The sequence below is a fragment of the Chiloscyllium punctatum genome, chromosome 18 (genome assembly GCF_047496795.1).
Source record: "Chiloscyllium punctatum isolate Juve2018m chromosome 18, sChiPun1.3, whole genome shotgun sequence".
NCBI classification, from domain to species: domain Eukaryota; kingdom Metazoa; phylum Chordata; class Chondrichthyes; order Orectolobiformes; family Hemiscylliidae; genus Chiloscyllium; species Chiloscyllium punctatum.
The window spans coordinates 89,045,003-89,062,988 of record NC_092756.1 but is presented as its reverse complement, the minus strand read 5'-3'; the positions used below and the strand labels follow the sequence as shown (position 1 = coordinate 89,062,988).

The 17,986-nt window shown below is 44.9% G+C and overlaps 1 protein-coding gene and 1 pseudogene across 1 annotated transcript; both read right to left on the bottom strand.

Annotated features, from left to right (window-relative positions):
- Positions 1-5,016: 5,016 nt before the first annotated feature.
- LOC140489062 (ferritin, middle subunit-like) lies at positions 5,017-7,882 on the bottom strand. Its single transcript, XM_072588300.1, has 4 exons — positions 7,781-7,882; positions 6,420-6,566; positions 5,982-6,107; positions 5,017-5,172 (listed from the first exon to the last, which is right to left on the bottom strand). The coding sequence occupies exons 1-4, from the start codon at positions 7,880-7,882 to the stop codon at positions 5,017-5,019; spliced, it is 531 nt and encodes a 176-aa protein (XP_072444401.1).
- Positions 7,883-13,438: 5,556 nt separating this feature from the next.
- Positions 13,439-17,675, bottom strand: LOC140489060 (ferritin, middle subunit-like; annotated as a pseudogene).
- Between the last annotated feature and the right edge of the window lie 311 nt (positions 17,676-17,986).

Here is a 17,986-nt window from a genome sequence, read left to right as displayed (position 1 = left end):
GGTGGTGGAAGCAGAGTCATTAGGGACAATTAAGGGACTGCTGGACATGCACATGGATAGCAGTGGGTTGAGGGGTGGGGAGGTTAAGTTACTATATTTTACATTAGGATTCAACCTCGGCACAACATCGTGGGCCAAAGGGCCTGTTCTGTGCTGTACTTTTCCATGTTCTATGTTCTAAACCAAACCCGAGTGACCTGAGTATCTCAGAGATGTCTATGTCTATGTCTAATCATCCCTGAACTAGTTACTGGATTCATGTTGGTGCCCACCATTGTATTATATCCATATTGAGTTATTCACGGTGTTAAGGATAACCAGGGAGTTTGTGATGAGGTATTTTCTGGCAGGTGCTCATCAAATTACATTGAGTGAACAGCACAGACACTGGCCATTCAGCCCAATTGCTCCGTGCTGATGTGCACATTGAGACAATATCGTCTTTAATGGGAGCAGGGGGAGAAGAAAAGCTGGTTTAGTTCAACAGGGGTCTAACTCCCCTGTCCCTGCCATGGGAATTCATGGAAGTCCTGCCTCCTCAGGCTGGTGGAGCAGTTACTCTCAAACCCCACTCTAATTCTCTCTCTCCCTCACATGGAGAAAAGAGATGCCTGTGATCTTTTGTAGAGTGCAGCTGCTGACCTTATCCAGGGTCAGGATCAGTTCAGAAATTGATTGAACTCAGTTTCTCGAGTATTGTTGGTGTGAAATTCTACACTGAGCTTTACCAGGCTGGGACTGGCAGGGTCAAAGGTCAACGGTCAATACAGCAGGAGAGCACTGTGGGTTTGGAGTTGGGTTTTATAATTGGCCAGTCCTCACTGCTGACACCATTTTCTATCTGAGCTGACATGGGATGGATAGATGGTTTTGGTCAATTTGCTGTGACCATTTCTTCTTTCTGGTATCAGTGGAGTTACTGAGACTGTGTGGGGAAACCCCTTCCTTCTATCTCGAGCAGGAGCTAGGTAGGGGAGGGGGGAGGGTGAAGGTGTTGGAATAACATGGCAGAAATACTTATTGCCCCATCTCCCTGGTACATTGCTACTAATGGGATTGTGGAACAGGTAAAGTATTTTAATATAAATAAAGCTCCCACTGGGATCAGTGTGCTTGGGCTGCAGGTTCTATTGACACAATTGGTCTGTTGCAGCGGAGACCATTCGGCCCATCATCTGTGCCAGCTCCTTTCACAAGTTTGAACCCACAACCCCAGTCATCACAAAGGAAGATTTTATTCAAAGGGAACTTAACTTTTACTGGCAGACCAGTCACTAATGGAGCATTGGGTCCAATTCAGGACAGTCAGACGACTCAGCATCGTCTGGGCAAAGGTGAAAGTTTTAATTGTTTCAAACCATTTACTGTGACTTGTTCTCAGTGGCGGCTATGAGCTGGTGGGGTACATCAGGTGTAAAATGTAAGATCGGCTGTAGGTACAGCCCAGGAATGGATAAGTGATAACTATTTGGCAGAACACGTGGCTGTTGAGTGAAAGTGGTAGTAGTAGTGAAAGAAATAATCGTCCCAATGCGCTGGGAAGGATTCCTGAGTTCGAGCGAGATGAGGAGGAACTGCTCGTTGAACAGATGAGGATTTGAGTAACTCTAATCACTATTATTAGCCATAGGTGTTTTATGCAGGATTTATAGAATGCTGGCATTGTGAGGGTCATACAGGACAGAAACAAACTATTTGCTCCAACTTGTCTATGCTGACCAGAGAGCCTGATTAATTGTAAAACCTGCACCCACACCTCCTCCCTCACCTCTATGCAAGACCCTAAAGGAGCCTTCCACATTCATCAAAGTTTTACCTGCATATCCACTAATATCATTTATTGTATCCGTTGCTCCCGATGCGGTCTCCTCTGCATTGGGGAGACTGGATGCGTCCCAGCAGAGCGCTTTAGGGAACATCCCCGGGACACACACACACACACACACACACACACACCAATCAACCACATCACCCCGTGGCCCAACATTTCAACTCCCCCTTCCACTCTGCCGAGGACATGGAGTTCCTGGGCCTCCTTCACCGCTGCTCCCTCACCACCAGACGCCTGGAGGAATAATGTTTCATCTTCCGCCTCGGAACACTTCAACCCCAGGGCATCAATGTGGACTTCAACAGTTTCCTTCCCCTACCTCACCCTAGTTCCAGACTTCCAGCTCAACACCGTCCCCATGACTTATCCTACCTGCCTATCTTCTTTTCTACCTATCCATGCCACCCTCCTCCCTGACCTATCACCTCCACCCCCACCCATACTCATCTATTGTACTCTATGCTACTTTCTCCCCACCCCCACCCTCCTCATTTATCTCTCCACCCTTCAGGCATTCTGCCTGTATTCCTGATGAAGGGCTTTTGTCCAAAACGTCAATTTTACTGCACATTGGATGCTGCCTGAACTTCTGTGCTCTTCCAGCACCACTAACCCAGAATAAATCCAGTCCCATTTACCAGCACTTGGCCCACATCCCTTCCGATTCATGTACCTAGTCAGATGCCTTTTAAATGTTGTAGTTGTACCAGCCTCCAGTTCCTCTGGCAACTCATTCCATACACCGATCTGTGATAAGACATTGCCCCATGGGCCCATTTCAAATCTTTCCCCCCTCACCCTACACCTAGACCCTCTAGTTCTGAACTTTCCCACCCTGTGAAAAACAACCTGATTATTCTCACTACTTCTGGTTTAATAAGCCTCTCTGAAGCAGCCCCAACCTGGTCAGCCTCTCCTCAGAGCTCAAGTCCTCCAACATCTTCAAATCTTCTCCAGAACTCTTTTGGTTTTCACAATACCTTTCCTAGGGTAAGGAGTGCAGAATTGCCCACAATAGTCAGAGAGAGGGTTGAGTGGTCTATCCATACCAGCCCTGCCCTGCAAAGGGCAAGCTCACTTCCTGGGCTCAGTTCAGTAACCCTGTTGCATATTCAAATCACAACAGGCTACAGCTGCTTGTAAGGATCCCGACAGAGCCTTCCCTCCCTCCCCTATTTCAGAATCATATTGAGAACGATTGTTTGCTGCAAATACAGCACTGACCTCTTCCTCAGAGGATGGAGTACAGAGGACATCAGGGACAAGATTGGATTGGGATATTGTCACACAACAGGTGAGTGTAATCTCTTTCATCCAAGAGAATGCTTGAAAAAGCCTATTCCTACATCAAAATGGGCAACAGGGACAGATTATGATGTGTGGGAACAGTTCATTGTGTCCTGTAATACAAAATACAGGCTCCTTTTTACCACCTGACCTCCCCAGTGCTGAGGGCAATGTCAGATTAAAACTGCAGAATCTTCCATGAGCATGGCCGGTGTAAGGGCTACATGCCCTTATTCAAGAAAGGATCAAGACAAAAGATGGAAAATTATAGGCCAATTAGCCTAACCTCAGTTGTTGGTAAAATTCTAGAATCCATCATTAAGGAGGAGGTTTCTAAATTCTTGGAAGAACAGAGTCTGATTAGAACAAGTCAACATGGATTTAGTAAGGGGAGGTTATGCCTGACAAACCTGTTGGAATTGTTTGAAGAGGTGACTAGTAGGTTAAACGAAGGGAAACCCAATGGATGTGGTCTATCTGGACTTCCAAAAGGCCTTTGATAAGGTGCCACATGGGAGGCTGCTGAGCAAGGTGAGCTACTGGGATGGATTGAGGATTGACTGACAGAAGGCAGAGAGTTGGGATAAAAGGTTCTTTTTCGGAATGGCAACCGGTGACGAGCAGTGTCCCGCAGGGTTCAGTGTTGGGGATCACAGCACTTCACATTATATATTAATGATCTGGATGAAGGGACTTGGAGGCATCTAGTAACGTTTGCAGATGATACAAAGTTAGGTGGATAGGCAGGTAGTACTGAGGAAGTGGGGAGGCTACAGAAGGATCTGGACAGTTTGAGAGAGTGGTCCAGGAAATGGCTGATGGAATTCAATGTGAACAAATGCGAGGTCTTGCACTTTTGGAAAAAAAGAATAAAAGCATAGACTACTTTTTGTAACAGTGAGAAAAATTCATAAAGCCAAAGTACGAAGGGATCTGGGAGTGCTGGTCGAGATTTCTCTAAATGTCAACATGCAGGTTGAGTCCGTGATTAACAAAGCGAATGCAATGTTGTCACTTATCTCAAGAGGGTTGGAATATAAAAGCACCATTGTGAAATGAGACTTTATAAAGATCTGGGTAGGTCCCATTTGGAGTAGTGTGTCCAGTTTTGGCCCCCACACCTCAGGAAGGACATACTAGCACTGAAGCGTGTCCAGCAGAGATTCACACAGATGATCCCTGGAATGTATGGTCTAACATATGAGGAACGGCTGAGGATCCTGGGAATGTATTCAGTGGAGTTTAGAAGATGAAGGGGAGACAGAGACATACAAGATAATACATGGCTTGGAAAGGGTGGACGCTAGGAAATTGTTTCCATTAGGTGAAGAGACTAGGACCAGTGGACAGAGCCTTAGAATTAGAGGGGGTCAATTCAGAACAGAAATGCAGAGACATTTCTTCAGCCAGAGTGTGGTGGGCCTGTGGAATTCATTGCTGCCGAGTGCAGAAGATGCTAAATGTCTTCAAGGCATAGATTGATAGATTCTTATTCTCTCACGGAATTAAGGGCTACGGGAAGAATGCGGATAAGTAGAGCTGAAATGCCCATCAGCCATGATTGAATGGCAGAGTGGACTTGATGGGCTGAATATCCTTACTTCCACTCCTATGTCTTATACAAAACTCCAAGGACTAGAATAAAAGCACAGAAACCCCTATATTAACAGCTCCAGTGTAATCACTATTGGTATTGTATATAGACTAGAGATTTTGGAACAGATTCCAGACCACCCAAAGATATGAACTGAAAATTAAAGCCACTGATGAGACCAGAGTAGGAGAGATCAAGTGATCTTTATTTCCCATTCATTTCTTCAGTACAGGTTCCTGCTTTCTGAAAAAACTCTCAAGGAGTTGGATACAAAAACTGACTGCAGTCTTTGCCCAAGGACCCACTAACTGCTGTCCTCCAGTGAGAGCCTGTCAAACAGGTACTCTCCCAGCCCATTCTCAGGGGCTCCCAGACGCTTCAGGTTGGTGATGTAGTCCCCAAGTCGCTTGATGATCTCAACCTCCTCATCCAAATAGTGGGTCTCCACGAAGTCACACAGCTGGAAGGAAGGCAGACAGTCAGACAGATATTAAAGTAGTCAGAATGTAGGGTGATCAGTTCCTATCCAGCTCATTCTCCAACATTCAGGCTGTTTATTGCCTCATTTAACAATAAAGCCATTGTGTGGCGGGGAGATTTCTCCCAAGTTAACTCACTGACCAGTTAAAGGTTTCACTGGGGATGAGAGGGTGTTAAATAGAGAACAACATTCAGTGGGTGGCGATATACAATTCACCACATTAGGTTCACAGACGCTAGATGCAGTAGTCAGCATACACTGCAAGATTCCACAGTGACCTGGGCAATTTGCAAGCACAGGATAAACATTGGCCAGATTCCAGAGGGTATATCCATGCTCAAACAGCAATTCCTCCAATGCTCATTGGTGAGCTCATAGGGACACAGTGGACCCTGCACCAGTTGTTCCCCCTGGAGTGGATCTCCAGTCTAGAACACTGGCTCATGGCAATGTTCTATTTCATTCTAGTATTTTCAATGCATTGGACTCGAGAAATTCAGTCGATCTGACAGCATCTGTGAAACAATACAAAGATTCCTGTCTCAGGTCCCATGAGAGTTCATAGGTAACTGAAGGGTTACCCAATTTCCTCAAAGACACTGCCAGATCTAATCAGTTTCATCAGCAGTTTGTGTTTGTTGCAGTTCGTTTGAGATGGATGAAAGGTCAGTTGTATCAACATTAAGGAGTCCTGAATGTTGTACAGTCAGGATTCCTGCTTCCAGGGATGTTGAAGTATTGCCCTGAGGGTCAGGCAGTGATGAGAATGAAGAGTTGACAAAGCTTACATGAGGGTCAGTCTGGGCAGTGGCGAGTTGGTGTAGATCCAGCAAACTCTGGTTCACATTCTTCTCCAGATCCAGGGCAACCTGCATTGCCTGAAGACCGTTACCCCACTCATCCCTCTCTGGCTTCTGAAACATGGAAACAAAGGACAGTTAAGGATCAGGGCAGAAGAATTACCAGATATTGGAGGTCACCTTGCCCACTTGTACTCTGAAACTAGATGTTCAGGGAATGATCTTACTGATCAGTAAGATTATGAGATAGCATAAATATCCCCCTGTAAGTTAGGGTACATTATTCTGTGAATAATCTTCAAGTATAGAGAGATCAGACAGGCAAAGCTCCTCTTTCAGGAGGTGAAAACCCTGCCACTGACTTGAAGCCACATTGAGAGCCATTTTCTCTCCAACCATACAAATCCCACCCCCCCAAATTCCCACCTTCACATCCTGGAGGAGGACTCTGCCTCCACGCTGATTCTGGAATTTCAGCAGCTTCTCTGCATGTTCCTGCTTCTCCTGGGACTGAGCTTTGAAGAACTGGGAGAAATGGTGCAGGGCAACATCATCCCGGTCAAAGTACGACATCTGAAAGAAGAATTCCCATCCCATTAACACTTCACTGGGTCCAATTGTACATCTCAAAGCCAGAACCAGCCCTTTCCCAGCTGCTCTGATCAGACCACGTTCAGCAGGAAATCTTTTCTATTTCCTCAGGTAGATTGAACAGTCTCTCACCTAATGTCCTGTTCAGTGGAAGGTTAACCATTGGGTAGATGAACTGAAATCCAATACAGAACTTGCAGAAATGATAGCTTTCATGGCAAAGTGAAGTTTTGGTCCCAAAGGCACAGCTTTAGAGTGCCAACACTAATCCACTAGATGTCACCATTCACCAAACCCAACTCTCCTCACTGTACTGAGTCGCTCCATTAACCATTTCCCTGGGAAAGGCAACGAGCCCAAATTGTGTCCAGACAATGAATGTTATGATTAACCCAGAGAAAATTTACAGCTCTGATCAATTATCTATCCCACAGCCCAATGAAGGTACAGTTAACAATTTAAGCTTGTGTTACTACTTAGGACAAGTAATCAACTAGAAGAAACCAATATAATATTGTCTATTAGACCAAAATGGGTGTAATGGGCAAAAAATGGGAGTGTTAAGGAGGTGAACATCAGCACAGAAGGAAACCACTCCATCCATCACAAAATCACAAACCTTTCTCCATAAGGAAGTGGAATTTCCTTCATGAACAGGTGCCTTATAAGTTATAGTATTTTATTCATAACCTTCCTATACATAGTCACTAGGAGTTCAGCTCTCTACAGTAGCTTATGAAACAGACATCGGAGCTGACTATAATTAAACAAACCACAAGCATTTCCCTATGCTTCTTTTGAAAAGGTACATTTCAGAAGATGAGAGTCTGTAGAGACCCCTCAGCTGCTTCAGAAGCAGCACTCAGACACACCAGGCACATGAAAGATCTCAGGCATTATCCTTATCATCAACAGCCAAGCCATATCTTGGTGCTGGTTGGAAAGTTCTCATGAGGAGTCATTCCATCAAATGACATGAATAGACTGCTCAGGGAACCACATCACAGGATCCACCTTCCACCACGCCCCCCCCTCCAAGGACAGCATATATTGACTACTTCCTGATGGACTCATGGTCAAAGGAGGTTTTCCCTTAACCATTTCACCACAAGGGGCAGGAGATAAAGAACAGTCCAGCTACTTGGAGCATTCCAGTTTCACAAATAGATGTCACTTTAAACCAAACCAACACTCACCAAAGACTGATAGAGATAGGAGGCAGTGAGCTCCAGGCTAATCTGCTTGTTAACAGCAGCTTCACAATCCTGGTGATAGTTTTGACAAACCTGGGAAGCCATTTTACCAATAAAGCCTTCACCAAACTACCACCAACACACACCAACTATACTCAAATTCCCTCTCCCATCGACTTTATACCCCAGTAATTAAGCTGTAATTCAATGACATCATCAGTATGACCAATCACTCTTTAATCAATTGATCAGCTGCCACGTCCAATCAGATTTGAATCAGAGCCGGATGACATTTTGGAACTCAGGAACCAATCAGAATTAACAACTCATCAATGATGTAATTGCTGATGGACCTTTAACCTCCTTCTCAAGGGCAAATTCAGAAAGGGTCAGACTGGAAATGACAGGAAAATTGACACTAATGTAAAACATTCTGTAACTCCTCATTTTGACACCATGTGGGACAGTATATGGAGAGAAGCCTGAAGCCAATTGGCAGAGTTATATTGGATTGTGACTCTGAGGGGCATATTCCTCTAACATTCCAAGAGCAGTTTTGGCAGATCAATGGAAAATAGAGCATCATTTTCAGGAAGGTTTTCAGTTGTATAAAGCAACAGAAATAGTATGTTTATGGGCTCACCCAATAGAGGCAACTGATGATAAATGGACAAATGATGGAACCTTCTGTGATTACCTTGCAGATTTCACAAGACACAGGAAGCTCTGTTTATAAACAAAGTCTATTTATAGGCTATTATTTATAGATTATTTAAAGTCTCTTTATAATAGACTCTTCTCCAGGGCAGGTTTGACGGGTACGAGGGGTCATAGTTTTAAGATACTAGGGGAAAGGTATAAAGGAGACGTCAGAGAGTTGTGAATGTATGGAGACGTCAACTTTACGCAGAGAGTTGTGAATGTATGGAGTGCGTTGCCAGCAGTGGTGGTGGAAGCAGAGTCATTAGGGACAATTAAGGGTCTGCTGGACATGCACATGGAGAGCAGAGGGTTGAGGGGTGGGTCGGTTAAGTTACTATATTTTACATTAGGATTCAACCTCGGCACAACATCGTGGGCCAAAGGGCCTGTTCTGTGCTGTACTTTTCCATGTTCTATGTTCTAAACCAAACCCGAGTGACCTGAGTATCTCAGAGATGTCTATGTCTATGTCTAATCATCCCTGAACTAGTTACTGGATTCATGTTGGTGCCCACCATTGTATTATATCCATATTGAGTTATTCACGGTGTTAAGGATAACCAGGGAGTTTGTGATGAGGTATTTTCTGGCAGGTGCTCATCAAATTACATTGAGTGAACAGTACAGACACTGGCCATTCAGCTCAATTGCTCCATGCTGATGTGAACATTGAGGCAATATCGTCTTTAATGGGAGCAGGGGGAGAAGAAAAGCTGGTTTAGTTCAACAGGGGTCTAACACCCCTGTCCCTGCCATGGGAATTCATGGAACTCATACCTCCTCAGGCTGGTGGAGCAGTTACTCTCAAACCCCACTCTAATCCTCTCTCTCCCTCACAATGAGAAAAGAGATGCCTGTGACCTTTTGTAGATTGCAGCTGCTGACCTTATCCAGGGTCAGGATCAGTTCAGAAATTGTTCGAACTCAGTTTCTCGAATATTGTTGGTGTGAAATTCTACACTGAGCTTTACCAGGCTGGGACTGGCAGGGTCAAAGGTCAGTACAGCAGGAGTGGAGTGCAGCTTTGGAGTTGGGTTTTATAATTGGCTAGTCCTCACTGCTGACACCATCTTCTTCCGTAGCCGACATGGGATGGATAGATGGTTTTGGTCAATTTGCTGTGACCATTTCTTCTTTCTGGTATCAGTGGAGTTACTGAGACTGTGTGGGGGAACCCCTTCCTTCTACCTCGAGCAGGAGCTAGGTAGGGGAGGGGGGAGGGTGAAGGTGTTGGAATAACATGGCAGAAATACTTATTGCCCCATCTCCCTGGTACATTGCTACTAATGGGATTGTGGAACAGGTAAAGTATTTTCATATAATCAAAGCTCCCATTGGGATCAGTGTGCTTGGGCTGCAGGTTCTATTGACACAATTGGTCTGTTGCAGAGGAGACCATTCGGCCCATCATCTGTGCCAGCTCCTTTCACAAATTTGAACCACAACCCCTGTCATCGCAAAGGAAGATTTTATTCTAATGGAACTTAACTTTTACTGGCAGACCAGTCAGTAATGGAGCATTGGGTCCAATTCAGGACAGTCAGACGACTCAGCATCGTCTGGGCAAAGGTGAAAGTTTTAATTGTTTCAAACCATTTACTGTGACTTGTTCTCAGTGGCTACTATGAGCTGGTGGGGTATATCAGGTGTAAAATGCAAGTTAGGCTGTAGGTACAGCCCAGGAATGGTTAATGATAACTATTTGGCTGAACATGTGGCTGTTGAGTGAAAGTGGTAGTAGTAGTGAAAGAAATAATCGTCCCAATGCGCTGGGAAGGATTCCTGAGTTCGAGCGAGATGAGGAGGAACTGCTCGTTGAACAGATGAGGATTTGAGTAACTCTAGTCACTATTATTAGCCATAGGTGTTTTATTCAGGATCTATAGAATGCTGGCATTGTGATAGAGTAATACAGGACAGAAACAAACTATTTGCTCCGACTTGTCTGTGCTGACCAGAGAGCCTGATTAATTGTAAAACCTGCACCCACACCTCCATCAAGACCCTAAAGGAGCCTTCCACATCCATCAAAAGTTTTACCTGCACATCCACTAATATCATTTATTGTATCCGTTGCTCCCAATGTGGTCTCCTCTACATTGGGGAGACTGGACGCCTCTTGCAGAGCGCTTTAAGGAACATCTCCAGGACATGCTCACAATCAACCACACCGCCCCGTGGCCCAACATTTCAACTCCCCCTCCCACTCTGCCGAGGACATGGAGGTCCTGGGCCTCCTTCACCGCCGCTCCCTCACCACCAGACGCCTGGAGGAAGAACGTCTCAACTTCCGTGTCTGAACACTTCAATCCCAGAGCATCAATGTGGACTTCAACAGTTTCCTCATTTCCCCTTCCCGCACCTCACCCTAGTTCCAAACTTCCAGCTCAGCACTGTCACCATGACTTGTCCTACCTGCCTCTTTTCCACCTATCCACTCCCTCTCCTCCCTGACCTATCACCTCCATCCCCACCCCTACTCATCTATTGTACTCTATGCTACTTTCTCCCCACCCCCACCCTCATTTATCTCTCCACCCTTCAGGAGAACAGGCAGAATGACTGATGAAGGGCTTTTGTGCAAAACGGCAATTTTACTTCACATTGGATGCTGCCTGAACTGCTGTGCTCTTCCAGCACCACTAATCCAGAATAAATCCAGTCCCATTTACCAGCACTTGGCCCACATCCCTTCCTATTCACGTACCTAGTCAGATGCCTTTTAAATGTTGTTGTTGTACCAGCCTCCAATTCCTCTGGCATCTCATTCCATACACCGATCTGTGATAAGTTGCCGCCCCATGGGCCCCTTTCAAATCTTTCCCCCCCTCACCCTACACCTAGACCCTCTAGTTCTGAACTTTCCCCACCCTGTGAAAAACTACCTGGATTATTCACACCATTTCTGGTATAATAAGCCTCTCTAAAGCAGCCCCAACCTGGTCATCCTCTCCTCAGAGATCAAGTCCTCCAACATCTTCAAATATTTTCCTGAACTCTTTTGGTTTTCACAATACCTTTCCTAGGGTAAGGAGTGCAGAATTGCCCACCATAGTCAGAGAGAGGGTTGAGTGGTCTATCCATACCAGCCCTGCCCTGCAAAGGGCAAGCTCACTTCCTGGGCTCAGTTCAATAACCCTGTTGCATACTCAATGCACAACATTATGATGTGTGGGAACAGTTCATTGTGTCCTGTAATACAAAATACAGGCTCCTTTTTAAACCACCTGACCTCCCCAGTGCTGAGGGCAATGTTAGATTAAAACTGCAGAATCTTCCATGAACATGGCAGGTGTAAGGGCTACATGCCCTTGTTCAAGGATCAAGACAAAAGATGGAAAATTATAGGCCAATTCGCCTAACCTCAGTTGTTGGTAAAATTCTAGAATCCATCATTAAGGATGAGGATTCTAAATTCTTAGAGCAGAGTCTGATAGAACAAGTCAACATGGATTTAGTACAGGGAGGTCATGCCTGACAAACCTGTTGGAATTGTTTGAAGAGGTGACTAGTAGGTTAAACCAAGGGAAACCCAGTGGATGTGGTCTATCTGAACTTCCAAAAGGCCTTTGATAAGGTGCCACACGGGAGGCAGCTGAGCAAGGTGAGGGACCATGGTGTTCGAGGTGAGCGACTGGGATGGATTGAGGATTGGCTGTCTGACAGAAGGCAGAGAGTTGGGATAAAAGGTTGTTTTTCAGAATGGCAGCTGGTGATGAGCGGTGTCCCGCCGGGTTCAGTGTTGGGGGTCACAGCTGTTCGCATTATATATTAATGATCTGGATGAAGGGACTGGGGGCATTCTAGTAAAGTTTGCAGATGATACGAAGTTAGGTGGACAGGCAGGTAGTACGGAGGCTACAGAAGGATCTAGACAGTTTGGGAGAGTGGTCCAGGAAATGGCTGATGGAATTCAATGTGAACAAATGCGAGTTCTTGCACTTTTGGAAAAAAAGACTAAAATCAGTGAGAAAAATTCATAAAGCCAAAGTACGAAGGGATCTGGGGAGTGCTAGTTGAGGATTCTCTAAATGTCAACATGCAGGTTGAGTCCGTGATTAAGAAAGCGAATGCAATGTTGTCACTGATCTCAAGAGGGTTGGAATATAAAAACACCATTGTGCTACTGAGACTTTATAAAGCTCTGGTTAGGCCCCATTTGGAGTAGTGTGTCCAGGTTTGGTCCCCACACCTCAGGAAGGACATACTGGCACTGGAGCGTGTCCAGTGGAGATTCGCACAGATGATCCCTGGAATGGTTGGCCTAACATATGAGGATCCTGGGATTGTATTCAGTGAAGTTCAGAAGATTAAGGGGAGACAGAGACATACAAGATAATACATGGATTGGAAAGGGTGGACGCTAGGAAATTGTTTCCGTTAGGTAAGAAGACTAGGACCTGTGGACACAGCCTTGGAATTAGAGGGGGTAAATTCAGAACAAATGCGGAGACATTTCTTCAGCCAGAGAGTGGTGGGCCTGTGGAATTCATTGCTGCAGAGTGCAGTGGAGACAGGATGCTAAATGTCTTCAAGGAATAGATAGATATATTCTTGTTCTAGGAAGAAAGGGCTACGGGGAGAATGCAGGCAAGTGGAGTTGAAGTGCACATCAGCCATGATTGAATGGCTGAGTGGACTTGATGGGCCGAATGGCCTTGCTTCCACTCCTATGTCTTATACAATAACTCCAAGGACCAGAATAAAAGCACAGAACCCCTAAATTAACAGCTCCAGTGTAATCACTATTGGTATTGTATAGAATAGAGATTTTGGAACAGATTCCAGACCGCCCAAAGATATGAACTGAAAATTAAAGCCACTGATTAGATCAGAGTAGGAGAGATCAAGTGATCTTTATTTCCCATTCATTTCTGCAGTACAAGTTCCTGCTTTCTGGAGAAATTCTCCCAAGGTGTTGGATACAAAAACAGGCAAAGACTGCAGTCAAAGGCCCCACTAACTGCTGTCCTCCAGTGAGAGCCTGTCAAACAGGTACTCTCCCAGCCCATTCTCAGGGGCTCCCAGACGCTTCAGGTTGGTGATGTAGTCCCCAAGTCGCTTGATGATCTCAACCTCTTCATCCAAATAGTGGGTCTCCAGGAAGTCACACAGCTGGAAGGAAAGCAGACAGACATTAAAGTAGTCAGAATGTAGGGTGATCAGTTCCTATCCAGCTCATTCTCCAACATTCAGGCTGTTTATTGCCTCATTTAACAATAAAGCCATGGTGTGGAAGGGGGCTTTCTCCCAAGTTAACTCACTGACCAGTTAAAGGTTTCACTGGGGATGGGAGTGTTAAATAGGGACTAACAGTGGGTGGTGATATACAATTCACCACATTAGGTTCACAGACACTAGATGCAGTAGTCAGCATACACAGCAAGATCCCACACTGACCTGGGCAATTTGCAAGCACAGGATAAACATTGAGCAGGGATATACCTGCTGGAATCTGGCCAAACAGCAATTCCCTCCAATGCTCATTGGTGAGCTCATGGGGACCCACAGTGCACCCTGCACCAGTTGTTCCCCCTGGAGTGGATCTCCAATCTATAAACACTGGCTCATGGCAATGCTCTATTTATAGAAATACGAGAATGAAATGTATTGGACTCGAGAAATTCAGTAGATCTGACAGCATCTGTGAAACAAAACAAAGATTCCTGTCTCAGGTCCCATGAGATTTCATAGGTAACTGAAGGGTTACCCAATTTCCTCAAAGACACTGCCAGATCTAATCAGTTTCACCAGCAGTTTGAGATGGAAGAAAGGTCAGTTGTATCAACAACAAGGAGTCCTGAATGTTGTTCAGTCAAGATTCCTGCTTCCAGGAATGCTGAAGTATTGCCCCGAGGGTCAGACAGTGATGAGAATGAGGGGGTGGTGAAGCTTACATGAGGGTCAGTCTGGGCAGCGGCGAGTTGGTGTAGATCCAGCAAACTCGTTCACATTCTTCTCCAGATCCAGGGCAACCTGCATTGCCTGCAGACCGTTACCCCACTCATCCCTCTCTGGCTTCTGAAACATGGAAACAAAAGGACAGTTAAGGATCAGGGCAGAAGAATTACCAGATATTGTAGGTCACCGTGCCCACTTGTACTCAAACTAGATGTTCAAGGAATGATCTTACTGATCAGTTGGATTATGACAGGCAAAGCTCCTCTTTCAGGAGGTGAAAATCCTGCCACTGACTTGAAGCCACATTGAGAGCCATTTTCTCTCCAGCCATACAACCCCCTGCCCCCCACCCCCACATTCCCACCTTCACATCCTGGAGGAGGACTCTGCCTCCACGCTGATTCTGGAATTTCAGCAGCTTCTCTGCATGTTCCTGCTTCTCCTGGGACTGAGCTTTGAAGAACTGGGAGAAATGGTGCAGGGCAACATCATCCCGGTCAAAGTATGACATCTGAAAGAAGAATTCCCATCCCATTAACACATCACTGGGTCCAATTGTACATCTCAAAGCCAGAACCAGCCCTTTCCCAGCTGCTCTCTGATCAGACCACGTTCAGCAGGAAATCTTTTCTATTTCCTCAGGTAGATTGAACAGTCTCTCACCTAATGTCCTGTTCAGTGGAAGGTTAACCATTGGGTAGATGAACTGAAACCTAATACAGAACTTGCAGAAATGATACCTTGCATGGCGAAGTGAAGTTTTGGTCTCATTCAACATACCATGGAGGTTTCATTTTTTACTAAAATTGGGAAATTAAATAGTAGCCAGGAAACAGACCACTAGAAAAGAAATAGATTGGGAAAGGATGGTTTGGACCTTCATAAATACTACAGGAGAGAAATTAAATATTCATCTTTCTCCAGGAAAAAACCAGGAGTGGTTGAGGAAGGTAGGAAATGGTATTCAAAACAAGAATTCTAACAGTACCCAACATTTTTGCATTCCATTCAAACTACAAGTCACCCAAGTATTTGTAACAAGGGAAAGGCTAGATATACACATCTGGTATCAGAAAGGGATTGTGCAGCAAGATTAATGGGGTTCTTTTCTTTAAATACAGCATAGGAGCAGAGATTAGGCCATTGTTCTCTCCAAGCATGGCAGACAAGTTCTTGAACATCAAGAGGATCAAAGTTTGAGAAAGCAGGAGAATAGGGTTGAGAAACAGGTCTTCTGTGGTAATGAATTCTAAAAGATTCACTTCTGACAAAAGTAGTTTCTTATCCGTTCAAAAAAAAAGGTCTCCCTTTAAACTGCACCCTTGGGCCCTGATCTCTGCGAATGGAATAATCTTTGCAGTGTCTAAGATTGGGATATGGTTCCATTAGGAGACCTAGGACCCAAAGGCACAGCTTCAGAGAGCTAACACTAATCCACTAGATGTCACCATTCTCCAAACCCAATTCTCCTCACTGTACTGAGTCAGTCCATTACCCATTTCCCTGGGAAAGGCAACAAGCCCAAATTGTGTCCAGACAATGAATGTTATGACTAACCCAGAGAAAATTTACAGCTCTGATCAATTATCTATCCTACAGCCCAATGAAGGTACAGTTAACAATTCAAGCTTGTGTTACTGCTTAGGACAAGTAACCAACTAGAAGAAACCAATAAAATATTGTCTATGCGACCAAAATGGTTGAAATGGGCAAAAAAAAAAAAAAGGTGTTAAGGAAGTGAACATCAGCACGAAGGAAACCACTCCATCCATCACATACCTTTCTCCATAAGGAAGTGGAATTTACTTCATAAACAGGTGCCTTTTAAGTTATAGTATTTTATTTAAAACCTTCCTATACATAGTCACTAGGATTCCAGCTCTCTACAGTAGCTTATGAAACAGACATTGGAGCTGACTATAATTAAACAAACCACAAGCATTTCCCTATGCTTCTTTTGAAAAGGTACATTTCAGAAGAGTCTGTACAGACCCCTCAGCTGCTTCAAAAGCTGAAACATGAAAGATCTCAGGCATTATCCTTCTCATCAACAGCCAAGCCATATCTTGGTGCTGGTTGGAAAGTTCTCATGAGGAGTCATTCCATCAAATGACATGGATAGACTGCTCAGGGAACCACATCACAGGATCCACCTTTTCCCAAGGACAGCACAGAACAACATAGAACATAACAGCACAGAACAGGCCCTTCGGCCCACGATGTTATGCCAAACTTCTAACCTAGATTAAGCACCCATCCATGTACCTATCCAAATGCCGCTTAAAGGTCACTAATGATTCTGACTCTACCACTCCCACAGGCAGTGCATTCCATGCCCCCACCACTCTCTGGGTAAAGAACCCACCCCTGACATCTCCCCTATACCTTCCACCCTTCACCTTAAATTCATGTCCCCTTGTAACACTCTGTTGTACCCAGGGAAAAAGTTTCTGACTGTCTACTCTATCTATTCCTCTGATCATCTTATAAACCTCTATCAAGTCCCCCCTCATCCTTCACCGCTCCAACGAGAAAAGGCCAAGAACTCAACCTATCCACGTACGACCTACTCTCCATTCCAGGCAACATCCTGGTAAATCTTCTCTGCACCCTCTCCAAAGCTTCCACATCTTTCCTAAAGTGAGGCGACAAGAACTGCACACAGTACTCCAACTGTGGCCTAACCAAAGTGCTGTACAGCTGCAACATCACTTCACAACTCTTGAATTCAATCCCTTTGCTAATGAACGATAATACTCCATAGGCCTTCTTACAAACTCTATCCACCTGAGTGGCAACCTTCAAAGATCTATGTACATAGACCCCAAGATCCCTCTGTTCCTCCACCTGACTAAGAACCCTACCATTAATCCTATATTCCACATTCTTATTTGTTCTTCCAAAATGGACAACCTCACACTTGGCAGGGTTGAACTCCATCTGCCACTCCTCAGCCCAGCTCTGCATCATATCTAAGTCCCTCTGCAGCCGACAACAACCCTCCTCACTGTCCACAACTCCACCTATCTTCATATCATCTGCACATATTGACTACTTCCTGATGGACTCATGGTCAAAGGTGTTTTTCCCTTAACCATTTCAGTACAAGGGGCAGGAGATAAAGAACAGTCCAGCTACTTGGAGCATTCCAGTTTCACAAATCAATGTCACTTTAAACCAAAACAACACTCACCAAAGACTGATAGAGATAGGAGGCAGTGAGCTCCAGGTTAACCTGCTTGTTAACAGCAGCTTCACAATCCTGGTGATAGTTTTGACAAACCTGGGAAGCCATTTTACCAACAGAGCCTTCTAATTACCACCAATACACACTAAACCCCACACCAACTATACTCAAAGCCCTGCTCCCATCGACTTTATACCCCAGGAATTAAGCTGTAATTCAATGACATCATCAGTATGACCAATCACTCTTGTTAATCAATTGATCAGCAGTCACATCCAATCAGATTTGAATCAGTGCAGGATGACATTTTGGAACTCAGGAACCAATCAGAATCAACAACTCATCGATGATGGAATTGCTGATGGACCTTTAACCTCCTTCTCAAAGGCAAATTCAGAAAGGGTCAGACTGGAAATGAC

What these genes read in the sequence shown, in the direction of transcription:
- LOC140489062 (XM_072588300.1), bottom strand. Translation starts at nt 7,882, where the DNA reads ATGGCTTCCCAGGTTTGTCAAAACTATCACCAGGATTGTGAAGCTGCT. An exon ending in CCTATCTCTATCAGTCTTTG is followed by an intron (nt 6,567 to 7,780) that starts GTGAGTGTTGGT and finishes TTCTTCTTTCAG; the next exon opens with ATGTCGTACTTTGACCGGGA. An exon ending in CTGCCCAGACTGACCCTCAT is followed by an intron (nt 5,173 to 5,981) that starts GTAAGCTTTGTC and finishes CCTTCCTTCCAG; the next exon opens with CTGTGTGACTTCGTGGAGAC.